Raw genomic sequence first — 19,084 nt, 5'->3', positions numbered from 1 at the left:
ATACACTACTAAAACATTTCTATTGGGTACAACACATTTAGGAGATTAGACAGAACTCTCTGCTGTGTTACATTTGTTTTTGTGTGGTGAGTTATTATTTTTGCTAGGTATTTTTATTAAATCTAAGCCATTTATTGATTTGCAGCAGCTCAGGTACATTACTTGATTTAACCAGATTAAGAAAACAGGTAAAGGGAAAACCAACAGTATAAAATTAAATTAAATTTTTCCCTCATAATATAATAAAAATATAAAAGTAAGTATATGTGAAGTGTTTTTAGATGCAATAATCCCACGAACATTTACAAAGTTCATATTATTTACACATTTTTAAATATATTTACGACTCATATTTGATGATGTAATTTAAGAATGAATTCTGAGTACGTTCATCTTTTAATATCATGATTCTGCAAATCAGTATATTTAATAAGTACAGTGTGCCTATGCTTATTGATGAGGCATTCCACTTTCTGGAATGCACATCTCATTTCTTCTTGAAGTACAAAACCATTTAACATTAAATGTGAATTTTCTTGCTTCTCCTCAAATATGATGTTAGCTGCTAAGTAATACAACAATGTCTCTCAATATATTTTAGAAGTGTGACTGATGACCAAAGAGACAGAGACAGGATGGGTACTGCGAACAAATGAAAATAAAATTAACAGCAGTGGATTATAACACACCAGCTCTGTTCAGAATGAAGTCTGTATCCCTGAATTCTGAGAACCTGATGCAAGATACCACAGATCCAGAAACAAGCACCGAAAACTAATTTATCAGGGAGAATTGGTAGTGAATAACTGGACAATACCTTGTGAAGTATAAATACAGAATGGAAGAGGGGAAGAAGGTAGAAGAGGTGCAAAGCAGGCAGGAAAAATCTGTAAATCTTACTTCAATAATATGTCAGACTTTAGAACAATTTTGAAAGGAAAGAATATTTAATGAAATGGAGATAAATAGAAAACTAGATCAAAAGGAACAAAGGTTATCTAATGCAGATCATGTCAAAATAATCTATGGTTTTCTATGACTGGCAATTTTTAGATTGAAAAGCAGTGGCTGATGTGTTTTTGCATAGGAAATTGCTGGTCTTTTGAGGAGATAAGATAAGAAAAGAAGCTACATACTGCATAAGGGCAGGAAAATGTAACAGGAAATACTGAGAAGGGGAGAATCAAACTGCATTGGAATTAACAGTCTGGGAATCAAGGTGTTCCTTAATTTCCTTAAGACCATGAAACAAAAAATAGAGGTGCCATCAATACAGAGCAGAATCAAGATATCATAAGAAAGAACCAGGTGAGATGATCACAGAGTAACAGAAATAGAATGAAATCTGGCACCAGAAAGTACAAGGTCATGTACTTGACAGGAAATAACAAGAATTTCTGCTCAAGTCAGAAGCTCATTAGATAGACATGACTGAAGTGTATTAGTCAGTCATAAGATGACATAAAATTACCTAATAGTATGAACAACTATGAAAAAGCAAGTGGATGCTTAAAATTTATCACATTCAATGGATGCCTCAACATGAAGGATTACAAATCCACACCCCAGCTTCAAAGATATGGATATAAACAATTTACTGTAGGCCAGTGGTACTGTAGGCATCTCATTCACAACCCTCAATCATTTGGACAGACAACAAAAAAAAAAGACAGAGCAGAAAATCAATCATTATTTTGTACACTCTGGATCAGAAGACTTACAGAAAGAAAAAAATTATTTTTTCAGAGGTCATCTTCACACTTTACATTAAACATTCACAAGGAATAATAAAGCAGTGGGATAAAAACAAAATTAATCATTACTGATTGCATATTCTCAGATGAACAATAGAATTCTGTTGAGCTAATAAGACAGTACAAAGCAATAAAATATATTGATGAAGTAAAGCCTTATCATAGAAAAAATTGAATTTAAAAATTTAAAAATTGATCTTTTAATGAAAATCAACAGTTTACACCTAATAATTATTTAAATTTTGCAAGTGCACTATAACTGTCATCCATTGAAGGACACTGGATAGACATATGCATAATCAGCCTGAAAAGTTCCTGCATTATTTAGATTGTTTACACCATCACATTTATGTGGGTATAACATAAATAAAGCTAATCAGGCTGCTTATTTGAAACAATGGAAAACACAGGTAAGACACAAGAATTGTCCCTTTCCATTTATTCCTGGAGTGTGATATTGCAAAATTGTGTTGAGATCTATCAAAGTAAGACAGAAATGTAAGAAAGGAAAAATGTCTTTGTTACACTCCTCTCATGTTGTAATAGAGCTGAAATACTGTATAAAAGTAATATTCCAAAAGAGTCTTCATAAATATCACATTGTTAAATTTTTTTAAAAGAATTAATAAGGCCTTTGAGGCATAATTTAATTTTCAATTTACTTGCAGAGTAAATCTTCAGTCCGATAACCTTTTTCAATAAAAAAGATTGGAGTTTGAGAGAAATTTGCCTTCTTACTTAGACCAACCTACGAATTTTGATTTTGTTAGCTAAATTATCAAACCTCTTATCAATTTGTTGATTTTTTAGTAGAATGAAAATTTTGTATGAGCTTCTGTTGTTTTATTTATTCAGCTACATATAAAAGGATAATTTTAGGCTGAAGGTGATAAAATCTTAATCTCTTGGCAAACACTGAAACCTCCGTTGTACAGTAGATAGTACAAGTATGGGCTCCTTTTTCTGAAAAGTATGCATTGTCTGACAGAATTAATTCATTTTTCTCTTGGCCCTAGCTTCTCAAGTCTTTCTTCATCCTTTTCAGTGAGAGCAGTCTTTGCATGCTGATAGAGATTTAATCCCTTGCTGGACAGTTCTATTTAGCACAGCCTTCTCACGTTTCCATATGTAGTTGTGCTTTGCTGTATGCCTTATCTTGTTAGTCTGCTTAAAGAAATATGATTCACTTTTAAAGGAAACAAATTGAAAGATCTCCTAACAAGCACGGTGCCTAGGAAATCACTGCATTCATTATTGCTTAATGTATATTAAGTATTAAAATAAAGCTCATCTTGTCATTCCAACGGATGTTCCTGCCCTGATTAGTAATGTATTATCTACCCACTTTCTCTTCAACAGCGCCTAATTCTAATATCGGACCACATTTTTCTTGCTATTAGATCAATAACATAAACTCATGGCAGGGGGCAGGTGGGGTGGTGAGGGAAGCAGCTATGTTTGGGGAGTTTTGACTTGAAAACAGAACTATCAAAGACATAAATAACAAGATAAAATTTTGGAATCAATGGGCTTTTGAAGGTGTACCACATGGTCACAAGACAACGGTACAGTTTCACTTGCTGTTGTGGTACGTGCAGCAGAACTGTAATGTACATAACCCGACTTCACAAGAAACTCTCTGCTGAGGCAAAGACATTGCAAATGGAGAGAGTAAGGGAACAATTTATACTACCTGCATCACATGCACTTGCATAGTCAGGAATGTCCAATCAGTTTTTCTAAGGCATGAAGGCAGACCCAAGATGAAATTTATAAAAGGATTTATAAAAAGGTTACCACAGTTTTTTGAAAGCTCATAATCAATGTGAAAAAAATTAAAGACAAGACACAGTCCAAAGTTCATAACTCTATGCTATCTGTTTCTGTTATAATTATGCCAAAGCATAATTAAACCAGAAGGAATAGACAGAATGTTGATATTCTTCTTAAAAGCAGAAACATTATATGTGTTGTGAAGCACATACCTACCAATACACATAAAAAACTTCGACATTTGGCTGTTGGCACAGCTTTGCTAGCTTCTGTATCTTGCCACCTACAGAAGGCATGCAGTGGCAGCGTACTCTATAACCTGCCTTGCTCAGAAAATCCCACAGAGACCAATCAGGAACAGTCTCCATCTGGACTCCTGCTGGACCCTGTAAATGGAATCCACAAATCTAATAAAGAGAACACCAATTGCTGCTTGAAGTCATAACAAAAATCAGCCCTTTACTAACTGTCATGATTTTTTATCTCCTCTTCTGACACAAACCAGTGTTTTCACACACACACACACACAAAAAAAAAAAGGCTTTGTTCAACTGAGTGATATAAAAGAACAAAGAAAAGATCAAAACTGCTACCAATGAGAGAAAAAGAAGTATTAAAAAGAAGTTTTCTGTCATCTTGAATTGCATCCCTTCTTATGGATATGAGCTCAACACACAGTAGTTGTGAATGATGCATCCAAAAAAACCCAGAAAGTGTTTTTGCAGGACATTCTGCATTTGTATTTTTTCTCTGTATGCATGTCAAAATTAACTCTGAAACTTACTGAGAAAAGCAGCAATAGATCTTTTCTTATCAGCCTTAGTCAGGTTCTGCACTGATATCTGCAATTAAACTATTTGTGTCCTGTATTAAATTCATGTATGCCATTACCCATGAACATCAACAGGAAAACCATGTAAAAACTGAGCATGAAATAGAGGTCAAAGAGAGCTCTGCAGTGTGAAGCACGCTAAAAGGATGCAAAACTATGTTAGACATTTTTATTAAAATAAATTTTAAAATCATGTTTTATTATTAAAAAAATCACAAACCCACACACCTGTATGCAAGGTTATTTTTTACATCTAGATTTGCAAGTACACAGTTACAAGTGCAATCTTGCCAGACTAAAGAATTCATTGTTATTATGCACAAAAATGCTACAAACTTTAACTCATAAGAATTAAATGATAAAGAGTCTTCTTTGCTTTTAGTTTGTGGTTTTTTGGTTTTGTTCCCCGCCCCCCCCCAATTTTGAGCAATAAGGAGAGAAGTTAACTGACACTACAATCAATTCTCAAATCGAAAATAAGAAATAACTAAGATGCACAATCACTCTGAAACTCAAGGGAAAAATCAGGAAATATATTTAAAAGATGTTGCTGTTTTACAGGTGCTGATGTCAGCTAGGTCCCTACTGAAGTCCTTCCTTCAACAATCATTACTGGAAGCCCAGAACAGGACTCACACTTAAAATCCCTGAGAGCTGCATGCGAATTTTTTATTATTTCACTAATAATTCATTAAATGTTTTTATTCTCTGTTCCACAATTACAAAGATTAGATCTTTACAAAAACCCCTGGAATGCTTTCATTTTGTGCTGTTGTTTGAATACTGAGTTTCACAGAAGGCATACAATACCAAAAGACAGCATAAAAACTACACGAGCTAACAACACTGTAGGTGCAAATGGTGGTGACATGCACAAACAATTTTTGTGAGTAAACCCATTTGTTAACACAGATGATGAGTTACAGGTGGGCTTCCAGCAATACACATTTTACATGATGATTAGGCTCTTTCCTTTTATGTGAGTTGTTGCTGCAAATATTCAAGTACATGCAAGAAGGATCTATCCCCATCTACTCATATCACTATGAAAACTCCACATTTCTCAGTAACAATAAGAAATGGGAAAAAGCAGAGTAGCCAAGGCCAGTCTTGGAAGCCAAACCATGTGTCAGAAATAGAGATAATTCCAGCTCTTGGAGAGCTTGCCAGGGGAAAAATGAGGCCATGGTAAAAAGAATCAATCTGGTATGTGAATTTCTGATGCCTGCAAAAGGGAATGGAGGGAGTGTGCAAAATACTGTGTCACTGACAGCACTGGATCTGCAAACCTTTGCTTTGATTAATCATGTAACGAAACTTCACCCTTTAAAAAAAAAAACCCTAATGCTGAGTCAATTAAAAACCAAACTAAACCACAAGTGCAAAAGCAGTGAAGGGGAAATTGAAATTGTAACTGCTCAACAGTAGTAAATTTGTAACTGAGAAATGATCTGGCCTGGAGGGCATGAACACTCAACTGCAGAAGAGATTGAACAGGCTAGGAGCAAGGATGTCCGAGACAGAATGACTCCCTGCTGTCTTGTAGCCATCCGGGAACACCAGCAAGTCCTCAGTGGCCACCTCTGAGCAGCAGAGCTGGGCCAAGGGATGGACCCAAGGACAGGCTGAGGTGCACCATGCAACCACTCACAGGATTAGTGTTGGGGCAAGTGTATATGAGGGACCTGATAGTGAGGCCTCTTTGCAGACTCCTTTTAAAACCACTTGTTGCAGTAGGATTCTGCTCAATGCATCGTCGCATTGTTCTTTTTATATATTTAAGCACAAATGTTTTTAATTCGCCTGAAGGAATACAATAAAAGTTCCTCAACAGTAGTAGAACACCACTTACTATTTTAAAGAATGTTTGATTTTCTTCTGAGTCTTGCAGTGAGGCTTTGAAAATAAAATCCCTGTTCAGTCTGGAGGAATAACACAATTCCTTCTTCATGACAAAGTCTACATTCTAATACAGATAGTATTCAATGATTTGGCATATAATTTCTTCTCTCAGTGATGACAAAGATTAATTGCAGGAAAAATGACACTGAATTATGTGATTAGAAGAAATTTAAGTGGTTCATGATACTATCTTTCAAATACTTTTAGGTAGACATTAAAGGATACTATAAAATAAACCTCTATTTATATTCCAAGTGGGTAACACTCTGAGTAGTTAGCACCTACTGTCATTTACCACCCATTTACCTGGTCAAGTTTTATGAGAGATTACAGTTTAAGGAACATTCAGTATGTTACTGTATTCTATTCTGAAAAAGGATTTTGCACTAAATAGTTCCTGATTTTCTGATTGAAACTGTGCTTTGCTGCAAGTGTGGTTTTAGAATGGTTTTAGCAGGGGGGCTCCAAAGTCAGAGGAGCCCCTTCCTCACTACCATTTTCTTGTACACATACCTCTCTATTGGTAAGTGGCAGGGTAGGAAGATAAGGATCACAGGAACATTTAAAAATCTACATGAGCCTGGGTCTTCCAGGTTTAAGATTATTTTTTGTTATATTTATCCAACTTGAATGACAGAAGAGGAGACATATCCAACTTAAGATGTTTTCCAAATGTAATTCTACATTAGTTAAAGGTACAAAAATAATATCTATAATTAAATATAAAAGGAATCAGTAAATCATAACACCTCTGCTACTATCAAACAACAATATAAGTGTGAAAGATGAATCTCTTGTTAAAAAAAATCTGCTAAGTGGTTGAAGCATTCAACAAGATATGGATAGAATTAACTAAAAATACATATAAAAGCAAACATGTAAATATGAACACCATATTCAGCATTTCTCGGGTGAGCCACTGTGATCCGTCATACTATCAGTTTACTGAGACTAGTTCATTTGTACATTTTTGAATCATGCCTTTCAATCTCCAATGTTCAAGTATGCACAACCATGCACTGAAACTTGACATAATTTGATTCCACTCAACATACATTTTCAGCACCTGCGGCAGTATCTTAGAAACACATCCACTGAGATATTACAAAAATATATTAGAAACATCAAAACAGAAACTACCCCCTTCAGTACCTCCATCATACATACACACTTTACTAGAGGTGAGAGTTAGATCAGAGAATTCTCTGTTAGAATTTCTCAACCTGTCCTTACCTAGAATATCTACAGAGAATTACATCCTTTGCCAAGAAACAAAATGTTGACAAATTTCTAAGTAATCACTGCAGGGACAGAAGACGAAGGAAAGCAATCTTTTCCATGGTAGATTTTTCTCTTTTTTTTTCCCTGAAAAGATGACAGAAGATGGTGAAAAGAAAAAAAAAAAAAGCTTACTTTCTACCACAGAAATCATGTTCAGCATAACTGTGGATCCATCTCTTACCCATTGCTCAAAATTTGGGGCAGTCTGACTAGATATGTGGATATCTACCCCATCTGGGCTACAGCAAGTTAGCAAATAGACATAGACATTTTGCAAAGGGTTCAAAAATAGCAACCTTTCATTGCAGATGGCACAAAAATTGTGCATATTGGTACCTGCACATCAGTCATCTTTTTCCCCACTCTCTATGTCTCAAACTCTTTGTTTTCCTGTCCGAGGAGAATGAATCAGGACACAGTAAAGAACATTTATATAGCATCAGAATGATCTATGAGATAATCACAGTTCACAAAAGTCAAAACAAGTTTACAGTTGAGTACAGATGAGGCTTTTTGAACCTTCAGGGAGGAAAGAAAAAAAGAGAAAGAAGTTGTCGTTCCCCAAAACACATTAACAATAAACAAGAAGTAGATGGCAAAAAGTGATCTTCTATAAAAGAAACTTATGCATTTCCTAACACATCTTAAAGGCTTCTTCAGGAGAGTCCTATAGTTACCTTTAACCTGCCACCTATGCCTAGGACATCTAAGAATTTTACACTTATTTATTGCTATATGCAATATAAGTTTCAGTCAGCTGAAGAAAGTACCTTGATAGTCTCTTACAGTAACAGGGGAACTATCAAACCCAAACAGAGGTTTGGTAGCTGATTCATCATTTAATTTCTTCTGTACTGCATTTTACTTAATTACTTTTGAAGTCAGAATAACATTTCTACAGCACTGTGCCATATGCAAAACCCTGTCATAGCCCTCTCCTTGAGCCAGGCTCATCACTGTCATCCAGACCTTCCAAAAGTGCATTAGGAAATGAGACCACAAACCCTTGTGGCTCTGTTTCTCCTATTATACAGGGAAGGAAACATATTGCAACATACATTTACATTTACAGATATGTTTTATGTGGGAATAAACAAGCTAAAATCATGGTTTAGTATTGGCAGGCAACTTTTATGATGATCCCTCCTTTCTCCAAAAGATCTGTTCTCAGTCTTAATTACTGGAGGACGTCTACTCTGTGGAAAAGCAGACTCTGAGACAGACTTTGCTTGAGGACGGAAATGTAATCACTGCAGGGCACACTGGAACTCCAGAGAATGCTGGCATGGTGTAACTGAAAAACAGCCCTACAAATTCCACATTCAGGCTGATAAAAATAGGAGTTCCTGCAATGCACCTTGTCAATTGGAGGGCAGAGCACAGCAACCTCCAGTGCGCTCCACTGCATTCAGACACTCCTGAAAGTACTAAGTTTTGAGGGGCTGTTTCACCCTTGAAAATTAAAATCAATCATCTTGATGTTTTAAAAAAACAAAGTGCTACCATTGGCTAGAAAAACAGAGTAGTAGTTTTTCACTGCAGGCTTATAAATTCCCTAACCACAAGAGCTAGCTAAAATTCTAAATGTCTTTTTCTCCTCATATTTATTTTTTGTGAAGTGGGACAAATGAGTAATTCTTGTTTGTTACACTTGTATCTGAGTTGTCCAAACAAGGTAAAATGCAAAGACTGATACATGGAAAGGAAATCAAGAGACCAGTTATACTCAAACTGTGCAGCATATCACTGTTGAATGAATATTCAACTCATTCTTTCTAAAGCTTTTATTCAATATTTATTTAGGCAAAGCTCCCATTGATTTCCCTAGGAGCTTTAGTTGAATAAGAACATCGAGACACAGTGTTGTTTTTCATTGATTTTCAAAAAAAAATCTTAGTAACTAAAGATCGCTTTTTTCCCTATTAAAAAAAATAAAGGTAAGTAAGTCTCACCACGATTACAAAACTACTGCAAACTCGACTGCTGCATAATAGATAGGTAACCTGTCATCGATCATGAAAAGAAGTTAAAGTGAGAGCCACAGTTTTCTGGCTTCATGCATAAAAAGGGCTTCCTACCCTGTATGACAGTCAGACTAGAGCCATGATTAGATGCTAGATAGTAAAAACGCTTTAAAGTAAACAGAAAAGTAACAAGATACATTTACCTATTTTATTACTGTTTTATGAAAAATTATGCTGTAGTATTCTGCTGATTTTTTTCATAATACAGTTTCTTTTCACTCTATGTTTTCTTTAGAAACAAAAGAAAAAATACATGTTTTGGCAAGGCTGGGGTTAGAATGGAGTTTTAATTGTGGTTTGTTGAAGGGGCGGAAAGATAGGGTGGGTAGAACAGTCAATTCCAGCATATTTTCACTTTACCAGAACACTGTGTATGGTCAAAATACCTGTATATTTCATTTTTTCAGCAGTGAAAGACACTGTCACTGGTAGGACATTTCCAGCTCCTTGTTTGGTCCCTATATCTGTCTAGGTCTGTCAATAGCAGCAACATTAACCCTTGGGAAATCAAGTTGAACTCACTCACCCAAACACAGACAAGGGACACTCTGGAAGCTTCAACACCAAACATGAATGTTTTGGGTATAGCCAGTGATTCCCATACAAGGCAGTCAGTACAGCTTGCTATACTTTTTTCTAACATTCATTTAGAACAGGATGTTTTGATGGAACTGGAACCCATCTCATGTAAGTTTTGATGTCGACAAAGCCTACAGCTGATCTGCTTATCCAGACTCAGAGTCATAATTAGTGATGACACAAATGGCGTTTCTACACTGCAAATCATCTTATACTACTTAATTAACTCTGCCCGAGAATTCTTCCTTCCATCTTCTGCATGACTTCTTCCCATAAGAATTATTCTTTTCTCTCATATGACTAAAAAGGGACTCAGCTAGCTCAGAAGAAAGCATCCAAGTTTCAGATTTTTAATTTTAGACAGGTAAATCCCAATTTTCCCGTCTCTGCAGAAGCCATCAGATTTCATCACATATCTCAAAAGTAAGGCATAGTTGCTAATAAATGAAGCAGTGAAAAGTGAGTAAAAAATCTCACTTCTGCAGCTGCTATGGAGTTGTTTCTAATTCAAAATATCTTCCAGCTTCAAATTAGTATTTTCTTATTAATACTGCATAGCAGTAAACTCCATATTAACTCTACCATAATTTGTAATCCTGAAGAGAAAAACTTTTCCCTCTTATCTCCTCAAAACTTTCTGATAATTACAGAATATCCATGTTGAACATATACAGTCTAATGGATAAAACACAGTGCTGCAGGTGAATTAATCAAAGTGATTCAGGCTCCCCATATGCAACTCAGCCTGACTACAGAATCATTTTTATAGTGCGTGCTACCCTCTGAAGGTCTTACTTTTGCTGTCTTGTTCAAAACTCCCGCCCTAGACCTTCTCTAATAAAAAATTATTCTGTTTGCTCTCCTAGTAAGATTGTTTATTAGATTATATGTCACCTGAGAAATAATAATTTTTGTACGCTATTTAATCACATACTTTATAAGACTTCATTATTCTTGTTCTTTAGAATTTTCTTTAAAGGTATATTTTCACAATAATTCTGAACAGGTCAACTAGATACAGATGGGAATTTTTGGTGGCAAATTTTAAAAGTAATTGGGAAAAAATCTTTATAAAATAATATTTGTAAGGACAGCTTAGGTTTTGAAATACACCTTAGATTTAAAAATATACAGATAAACACCTGAAAAACAACAAAATCTTCTTCAGCTATTAGCTGAATAAAGAATGCTATTAAGTAATAAGAATAAATTTAAATATTCCAATATGCTGTTTCTAATCTATTTTTCCCTTAAGACTACATATGTAAATATAATAATTGCTAAAAGTTTGTTATAGAAACAAACAGGCACTCTAACAGCAAGGAGCAAGAAATAGCTTATACTTGAGCATAACCAAATAATGAGATCTACTTAATAAAAAAGTAATTAGACCCACTACCCAGCTGGGTAGTTTTCCTAACCATATTTTTTTTCTATCCTTTGTGATTTAAACACCTAGAGGTAGTTTTCTTCACTAGTCTATTAAGCAAGTATGGTATTTAAATAATAATTCTGTAGTTACTAATTTGAATCTACTTAAAATGTCAGAAGTTTTCAGGATTTCAATCATTTTTCAATTTATCGCACTGAAAATGCTGAATATAAACAGTATCATTTTTACCTCCTGGTCCACATTACATTTTGATTACTAAAATAGCATAGCAATTTCTGATAAACACTGAAGACTGTCTTCTGACAGGCAAAATAGTTGGACACCAACGCTCCTCTGCATTTCACAGATTTAACTCAAGGTTACTGGTATAGGCTTCAGCTGGAAGGTAACCCATAGAGTACTCCTTTTACAAACATTAGTCTGTAATACTATACTTGCACACATATAAAACACAAACACCCAACAGATAAATAAGCATGATTAAATACATTATTATAAAACACTGCAGAGTTAAAATTTCAGTTAACTGCAATTGGTTAAACCCTAGTGTTAAAGTTGCATCATTTTTACAGACAAATAAAACAAACGTATTCTCATCATGACAACATACTGTATCTCCTATACATTTTATATTATTTTCAAGTTTAGAGAGACAGCCTTTGTCATAATGACATTTATGTAATACACGCTAGTATACTGAGATGCACATTCTCTTTTTCAGTTTTAATCCAGACATAATGCACAGGCCCTGACTGCCAAAGATACACGTTGTAAGTTGCAAGAATTCAAGAACTACCAGATTAATCTACCAAAATACTTAACCTTAGTCATATTTAACAATGCAAAAAACCTAACCAATTGCACAGAAACTTGTAAAAATAATGTTATCACTATTGATTTGGTTTTCTCCCCTCTTCATAAAACAACTGAAAACTGAGATGGAAGAGCATATTTTAACTTTTAACTTCAGAAACCTCTTAAATAAAGTTAATGTGTACTTCTGGAGTCACTGACAGAAAAAACTAACTTTAGTATTTAGTATTTCTTTATCATTCATTTGCCTGGTGTGTTCTAGGTGTGTTCTAGGAAGGAGAACCCTCTGAATTAGTGATGGTTCTCGGTGCCCCCATCCCTGTTATCACGTTGTTAGATGAGAGCAGGTAACAAGGAATAAACATATAGAAGTACTGAGAAACAGTTCTAACTTTCCCGCAAAACAGAGCTCTAATACTGTGTGACACTGCAGACTAAACTCTCAAACTTGTAAGAAGTACTGAAGCATATCTTTGGGGAAAAGAGAATAAATATCTGAAAGATGTAATGCCTCTTAGGCATTTAAGTGTCCTTTGATTTGGTTTTTGGGCTGGGAAGGCAGCAGGGGTGAGAAGGGATGGGGGAGAAATTTGACCTATTTTTTCCCCGATAAACTTGTTAGGAGCTAGGAGATTGTGATTATTGAAGTTATTACAGGAGATAAATCAGTAGGCAGAATACTGGGAAATATATGAGATATATTATCATATGACAAACAATTTGTTGTTTTCTACTGCAGCATAGAAGTTTTCAGAAAAAATGCTAAACTTGAACATTGTACCTCATATGCAATTATAGAAGTGTACATGATTTTGTGAGACATATGTAATTGGATATAACACCTTAGTTAAAGGTTGTCTTTCTTGTGGATGAACAGAGATGCACACTTACATCTGTTTATTATGTAAGAAAGAAAGCACAATGGCCATGACCGCAGAATTATCAAGATGTGAAGAAGTTAGTGATTACTCTGGAACTCCTAACTGGTTCTTAACTAAAACACAGTAGGTGCTAACACATAATGCAAATGTTATTACCAACACTGACAACATACTTTATGTATAACCTACTGCATTTTCTTTTTATGGTTGTTTCTATCCTACTTTGAGAATGTCATTACTTGTCTGTCACTATCAATCAATCATGACCAAATTTGCTCCATCCATCCTGCTGACTGAGCCCAGGGACAAATATGTTCATGGGAATTTGAATGCCTAGAGCAATGGGATGCAAATTGTTGATTATACTCGGTGTAATCAACCCAAGGACTTACTGTGAATTCTCAACCTTGAAAGTCTGAAATAAATTTTCATAGATTTTACCAATGGTATTGGTTTAGATTTGATGTTGACACAAGCTTTTGATGTTACTGTACTAAAACCATGTTAAATAAACTAGAGATGTTTGTAATATTTTATTAATGAAAATAATTGCCCAGAGATGGTCTGATCTCTGATGGGGTCTCCATTGCTATCTCAGAGTAGATATAGATAATAACAAACAGAAAATAAATATTAATAAGGCTAAAATAAATTTGAAGAGATTTCTACATTCTCCTCCCTTACAGTTCGCATCCACCACAAACTAATGGTAAAAGAATTACATTTTAATTTAAATTGTTTGTGATAAACAACATTTTAGTGTATTTTTAATGCAACTCCATAAAATTGTCAAATAGCATATGGAGCTGTGTGGTACTGATGATTAAAATCAGAATGAAATTATTTTCTAAATTAAGATACAATATTTTCCTTGTAGCAAATACTCCCTTCCCTGGGGATATTACTTGTACAATGACTTGAATCTGATAATATAATCAAAGTACGTGATCATTTAGTCCTCTATTTGAAAACATCAGAATCATTAACAGTCATTCTCTGTCAGCTTTAGAGTCAGTCTTCTACTTTAACATTAGCAAGAAATTCCTGATATTTAAAAGTAATAACAACAGTAATAATAATAAACAACATTCTTGCATTTATAGAAATTCCTATTACTGCAGTACAAATATGAGATTCTGAACTGACAAATGCTTCTGTAAAACTGGAGAGTTTAACAAAAAGAAGTAGGTATTTAGAGGTGAAAATTTATATGTAAAGTCCCTAATTTGTTCTTTTTATTTGCATCCACTCTCAAAATTAACCTTAATAATTTTTAGTCACAGTTGAGTTAATGTGTGTAGAAAGTTTAATTATGTTTTTTGCAACACTTCTGTTTTCAAGGCTTAAAACAACCCCCAAATCCCTGCACCTATTAAAGTACCAATTTCTGGCAAGTTCTCAATGGCTGATTTAGTAACTTGCTGATTTACAGCTGTAGAGAAAGTTGCCAATAAAATAAAATAAAATGTTTCCTAGCTCCAGTGAAAAAAAATACTTACAGGAATACTTGCTTTAATCTTTCATTTAAAACTCACACTTGACATTATACAGTTACTCAGGGCTGTGCGCTTCAAACTTCTTTCAACCACTGCAAGTGAAATTCTTTGGAAGGAAGAAGCATAGGAAAGCATGAAGCAGCACTACTACAGAACTTGTAAAAGATTTAAGTTTCCAGCACCAATTTTCACGTCTCTTGGTTAGAAGTGTCAGCATTTTTTTTTCAGGGCAAAAATCCCCAATGAAGGGAACAAAAAAAAATCCGAAAATAAAAGTCCCAGAAATAAACATTCATATTCTAGATAATAGGGTCTGTCACCTTGAGATAACCTAAGAACTTCAAAATCATTTTACTCAAAAGATGAATACTGTGATTCCTTTAGGACAGAAATAATTGTGAACACATAAGTTTTTGATCCAAGATATTTTCTTTATACAACTGACTTAGTAACATTAGTATTGACACTTCAAGGTGAAGTATAAAGGTCTTTGGTCTTTTCTTAAAAGCAGCTAGTCTGAAGAAGGACAAAGCAAAACTTTGGTATTCAGGATCTGATACTAAAGAACAAACCATAAAATTAAAAAAAAAAAAGAAAAACAGATTAATTTAGAGGGAGAATTAAAAAAAAGACAACCCTATATTCTTTGATGATTGGCAGCCTACTTGACAATGTAGCCATCAAAATTAATGCAACAAAACTGAAATTTACCTGTTTTTGTAAATGTATTTGAATACATTAATGTCAATAGCAGAACCACCTCCTGAAAAGGATTTAAATTCCTGGTCAACTACTCAAGAAGAAAGGAGTAAAGTTAAGTTCACGTGAGTAGACAATGGCTGCTGCATGTGTTTACTGTAATCAGCAATTATGAAAAACCTTTTCTCCTGAGGTCTTTTTATGAAACTTAACACACTAACCAAATTCATACCTTGATACCTGAGATGGAAACTGTCACTTTTAAAACAAACTAAATCTCCCTCAGAAAGGTTCACTTCCAAAATAAAAAATATATCTAAAGGGATTTTTTTTTTCCAGATTTGGTACTGAAAAGGAATAATATACATTACATTGGCCAAGTTCTTCTCACATGTTAGCACTCACTCCTTCTTATTTTAAATAATTTGTTTTACTCTTCCCACAGTCAGCTTCCTTGCCTGTAGCATGAGGAGAGTTCTTACTTTTTCAGTTCAGATGGGTGTTTTGACATCAGAGTTAGGACTTATTAATAAATAAATATACTATACTTTTATAAATATTAGCATATATTTGAAAACTCTGTTCATTCAAGTCATTCATTTGATACTGTAATTGAGTTTGGCTTGTTTTTGAGAAGTATTTGAGAAAATCAGTAGTAAATATATTTCATACCTGATTTGTTTTATCCTTCAAAATTCTGTATTGGGAAGAAGCTGGAGCCTTTTCCTCAAACCTTGTTTCCTAAATTGTAAGAGTGACCTCTAGTGCTTTACTGCTTTGCTGTGTGATGAAAGCCTTTTTTGCAGTGGTTTTAATATACCTCCCTGTAAGCAACTGATTTAGTTTTGTGCATAGTGCCAAATGCTATTAACGTGCAATTCAATTATCATGGTCTTGAGAAAACGGATGTATTCATAAACTGTACAGTGCAGAATGATGAAGAGAATTAAAGCTGTGGCTGGATTGCATCAGGGTGTTTAACAAGAGGAACTTAGTATTCATGTTTAGGGCTACACTATGCACTTGAGTATCAAATGAGATATCATTACTGAATGACAGCACAAGATCATTTTGGTGCTGCAGTGTGAACGTCTGGCTCATGGGAGCATGTTTAGTTTACAAACTATCCGTATGCAAAACCATAAACTATAGACCCACAGAGCACTTCAAACTTCTCTGCCATTGCTGAAAGGTTTCCAGGGAGCTGTCCCCTGCCACTGGGCCATAAGGTTATTCCTGAACATTCCTCCTTGCTTTGGCATGCACTTTCTTCCCATAGAGGCATTGCTCCTGTGATGTACAACCAGTGCCTTAACAGGAAGGGGAGAAAATATGCTCAGTTCAGGTTATGAGCATCTGGCAGTTAGGCTACTGTTCTACCACATGTACACAAAATGAAATCCTTCAGCTTGCTGAAGCTGAGTGAAACAGAAAAAGAAGAGCTCAGACCTATTATTGAATGATAAAACCCTTGAAAATTAGTTTCTTGATAAGTTTTTTCCTTCCTTTTTAATTTAAAGATAATTAATCTAAATCAACACTGAAAACAGAGATTTTCAGGTGTATATCAGATTTGCCTCCTAGAGGGCAGATTGTCTTTAAAACTGTAATCACTGTCTTTATTTTGCAGTACCACCCTACTGGTTAACTACGAATTACTCATTTTTTAAAAAACTTTCTTCTGGATTGGATAGAGTTCTCTTCTTTAGTCATGCATGAACAATATTCCCCAATCAATCAATGCAGATACCATAAAGTCTTGCTATCCACATTTTTCCTTGTTATATTTGTACTGCTCTTGAACTGCACAGTAATGTGCATTAGAGTTATCTGAGTACCAGCTTAATTCAGGAGGTGCAGATACCAGCTTTCAAAATTATATATTGCTTAAAAACCAAGCTGAAATAATACAAAATATAAATCTGCCAGTAATTTCCACGTAAGACACAATTCCTTGCAAAATGCTGCACTTACAAACAGAAAACAAAAACTAAAATGGGGCTGAACATGCATCTGTTAGTAAAATGCTGCTTTCAGATACTCTTGGGCTGTAAGCTTTATAAACAATATTCTGTACATAGACTCATGACAAAATCTATAGAAAGATTTTAGAGCATTTTCAGCCTAGCAACTTGCTGTCATGATTTCAAAGCAGTAAGCATTTGTCTCAAAAAATAATTTTTAACCTAAATGCAAATAAAATATCCCAGAAGTTTTCAAAACACCACGGTTTGAGTTTTAAATCATATACAATACTTACATTTATTCCCTTCCACTGCCGCGTGCCAGTCATGGCACGATAGGAGAAACAGCAGCTTCAGGAAGATTTCAGTGACAGAATCCATGTTCACATTCACTGAGGCACCCAAAAGAACCAGAGTATTAGGAAACAGCTGCTCTGTACTTCAGTCCTGCTCCTGCCTCTTCTCGCCGCCTCTCTCTGCCTCTTCTCGCCGTGCTTCCCAGCGGGCAGACACCTCAGTCAGAAGCACGCCGCATCTCCTCACACATGCACGCACACCTCCAGGTCTGCTTTTCCCTCTAACAACAGCAATCCCTGAAGAGCAGCAGCGAGAATCTCTCCTTCAATTTCACAGAATCACTCAGGGCTGAACTGCCAGACTCCCCTGCACCGCTCGGTGACTGGAGCCTCACGCTCGCAGCGCGTCCTGGACACCCCTTGTGGTGACAGGTAGGAAATGTGCGGCTCTGGCGAAAGCCAGACAATACGACAGAGCAGCCAGCACATGAGCACTGAGACACAGCCGCTTGCTGGGTGCGCGGCTCGGCTAGTTCTTTGTCATTATCTTGTTTTTTTTTCCTTTTTTTTTTTTTTTTTTTTTTTTTTTTAGGCGGGGGAGGGAGGCGGGGACGGGAGGGAGAGAGCATTAGCTGTGCATGCTGCCGATCCTCCTATTTTTTTCAGCGTGGTAATTTTTTACACTTTCACCTGTGAAAGAATTACAAATCCTGCATTTTTGAATGGACATATTTTGCCTGTCGTAGGGAACCTAAGCTCACTAGTAGAAAAAGTGGTCTACCTGCACTTATGAAGTGAGTGTAAGACCAAATGATCGGCTGTCCCTCAGAAAAATGCACCAAGAATGTCACTGTTCGGGTTTATTGCTATTAATACTGACAATGAAGAATTATCTTATCAGCTTCTAAGAATAAACAATTATAACATAAACGTATGATTGTGCCAAGCTCTCCCAAAAAACTTTAGTCCCCAAATCCCCACCTAGAGCACATTTTGATTTCTAGAATTCTCAAGAGGAAGCTGTCTTTAAAGAGTCCTAATGTTTGTACATATGTTACATTGGGAAAAACCTTCATCTGGGAAACAGCTTCAGAGGAATTTTAGGTCATTATATCTAAACTATATCCAAAAAGTGTTTTTGCAAATCAGGCTAAATTGTTGAGTATCTTAACTATAGGAAAGTTACAGTCCCCAAGTACAAGGAATAACCCACTTATTATTGAATCCCTGATATTAATGAGGGCAAAGGATGCATTAAAGGACCACGTCAGTGGCTCCATCAGCGCTACTTCTGGATGGCTTCCACTTTACAGACTGCCTTTATATTTTGGCAGAAATTACTATGATACTGCACTGCAAAAGGACATTCCTAGTTTCTGTGAGGTGCATAAAGAGCA

The 19,084-nt window shown here is 35.3% G+C and overlaps 1 protein-coding gene across 1 annotated transcript in view; it reads right to left on the bottom strand.

Annotated features, from left to right (window-relative positions):
* The window catches only part of CNTNAP4 (contactin associated protein family member 4), a 240,911-nt gene extending 223,082 nt beyond the window's left edge, over positions 1-17,829 (bottom strand). The window contains exon 1 of the mRNA XM_075079004.1: positions 17,688-17,829. Coding sequence (XP_074935105.1) covers positions 17,688-17,772 — 85 coding nt within the window. The 5' untranslated portion in view covers positions 17,773-17,829. The remainder of the gene's footprint in view (positions 1-17,687) is intronic.
* Between the last annotated feature and the right edge of the window lie 1,255 nt (positions 17,830-19,084).

This window comes from Phalacrocorax aristotelis, chromosome Z (genome assembly GCF_949628215.1).
Source record: "Phalacrocorax aristotelis chromosome Z, bGulAri2.1, whole genome shotgun sequence".
Lineage (NCBI taxonomy): Eukaryota > Metazoa > Chordata > Aves > Suliformes > Phalacrocoracidae > Phalacrocorax > Phalacrocorax aristotelis.
Note: the sequence above shows the minus strand (reverse complement) of the source record. Positions and strands in the feature narration are given on the sequence as shown.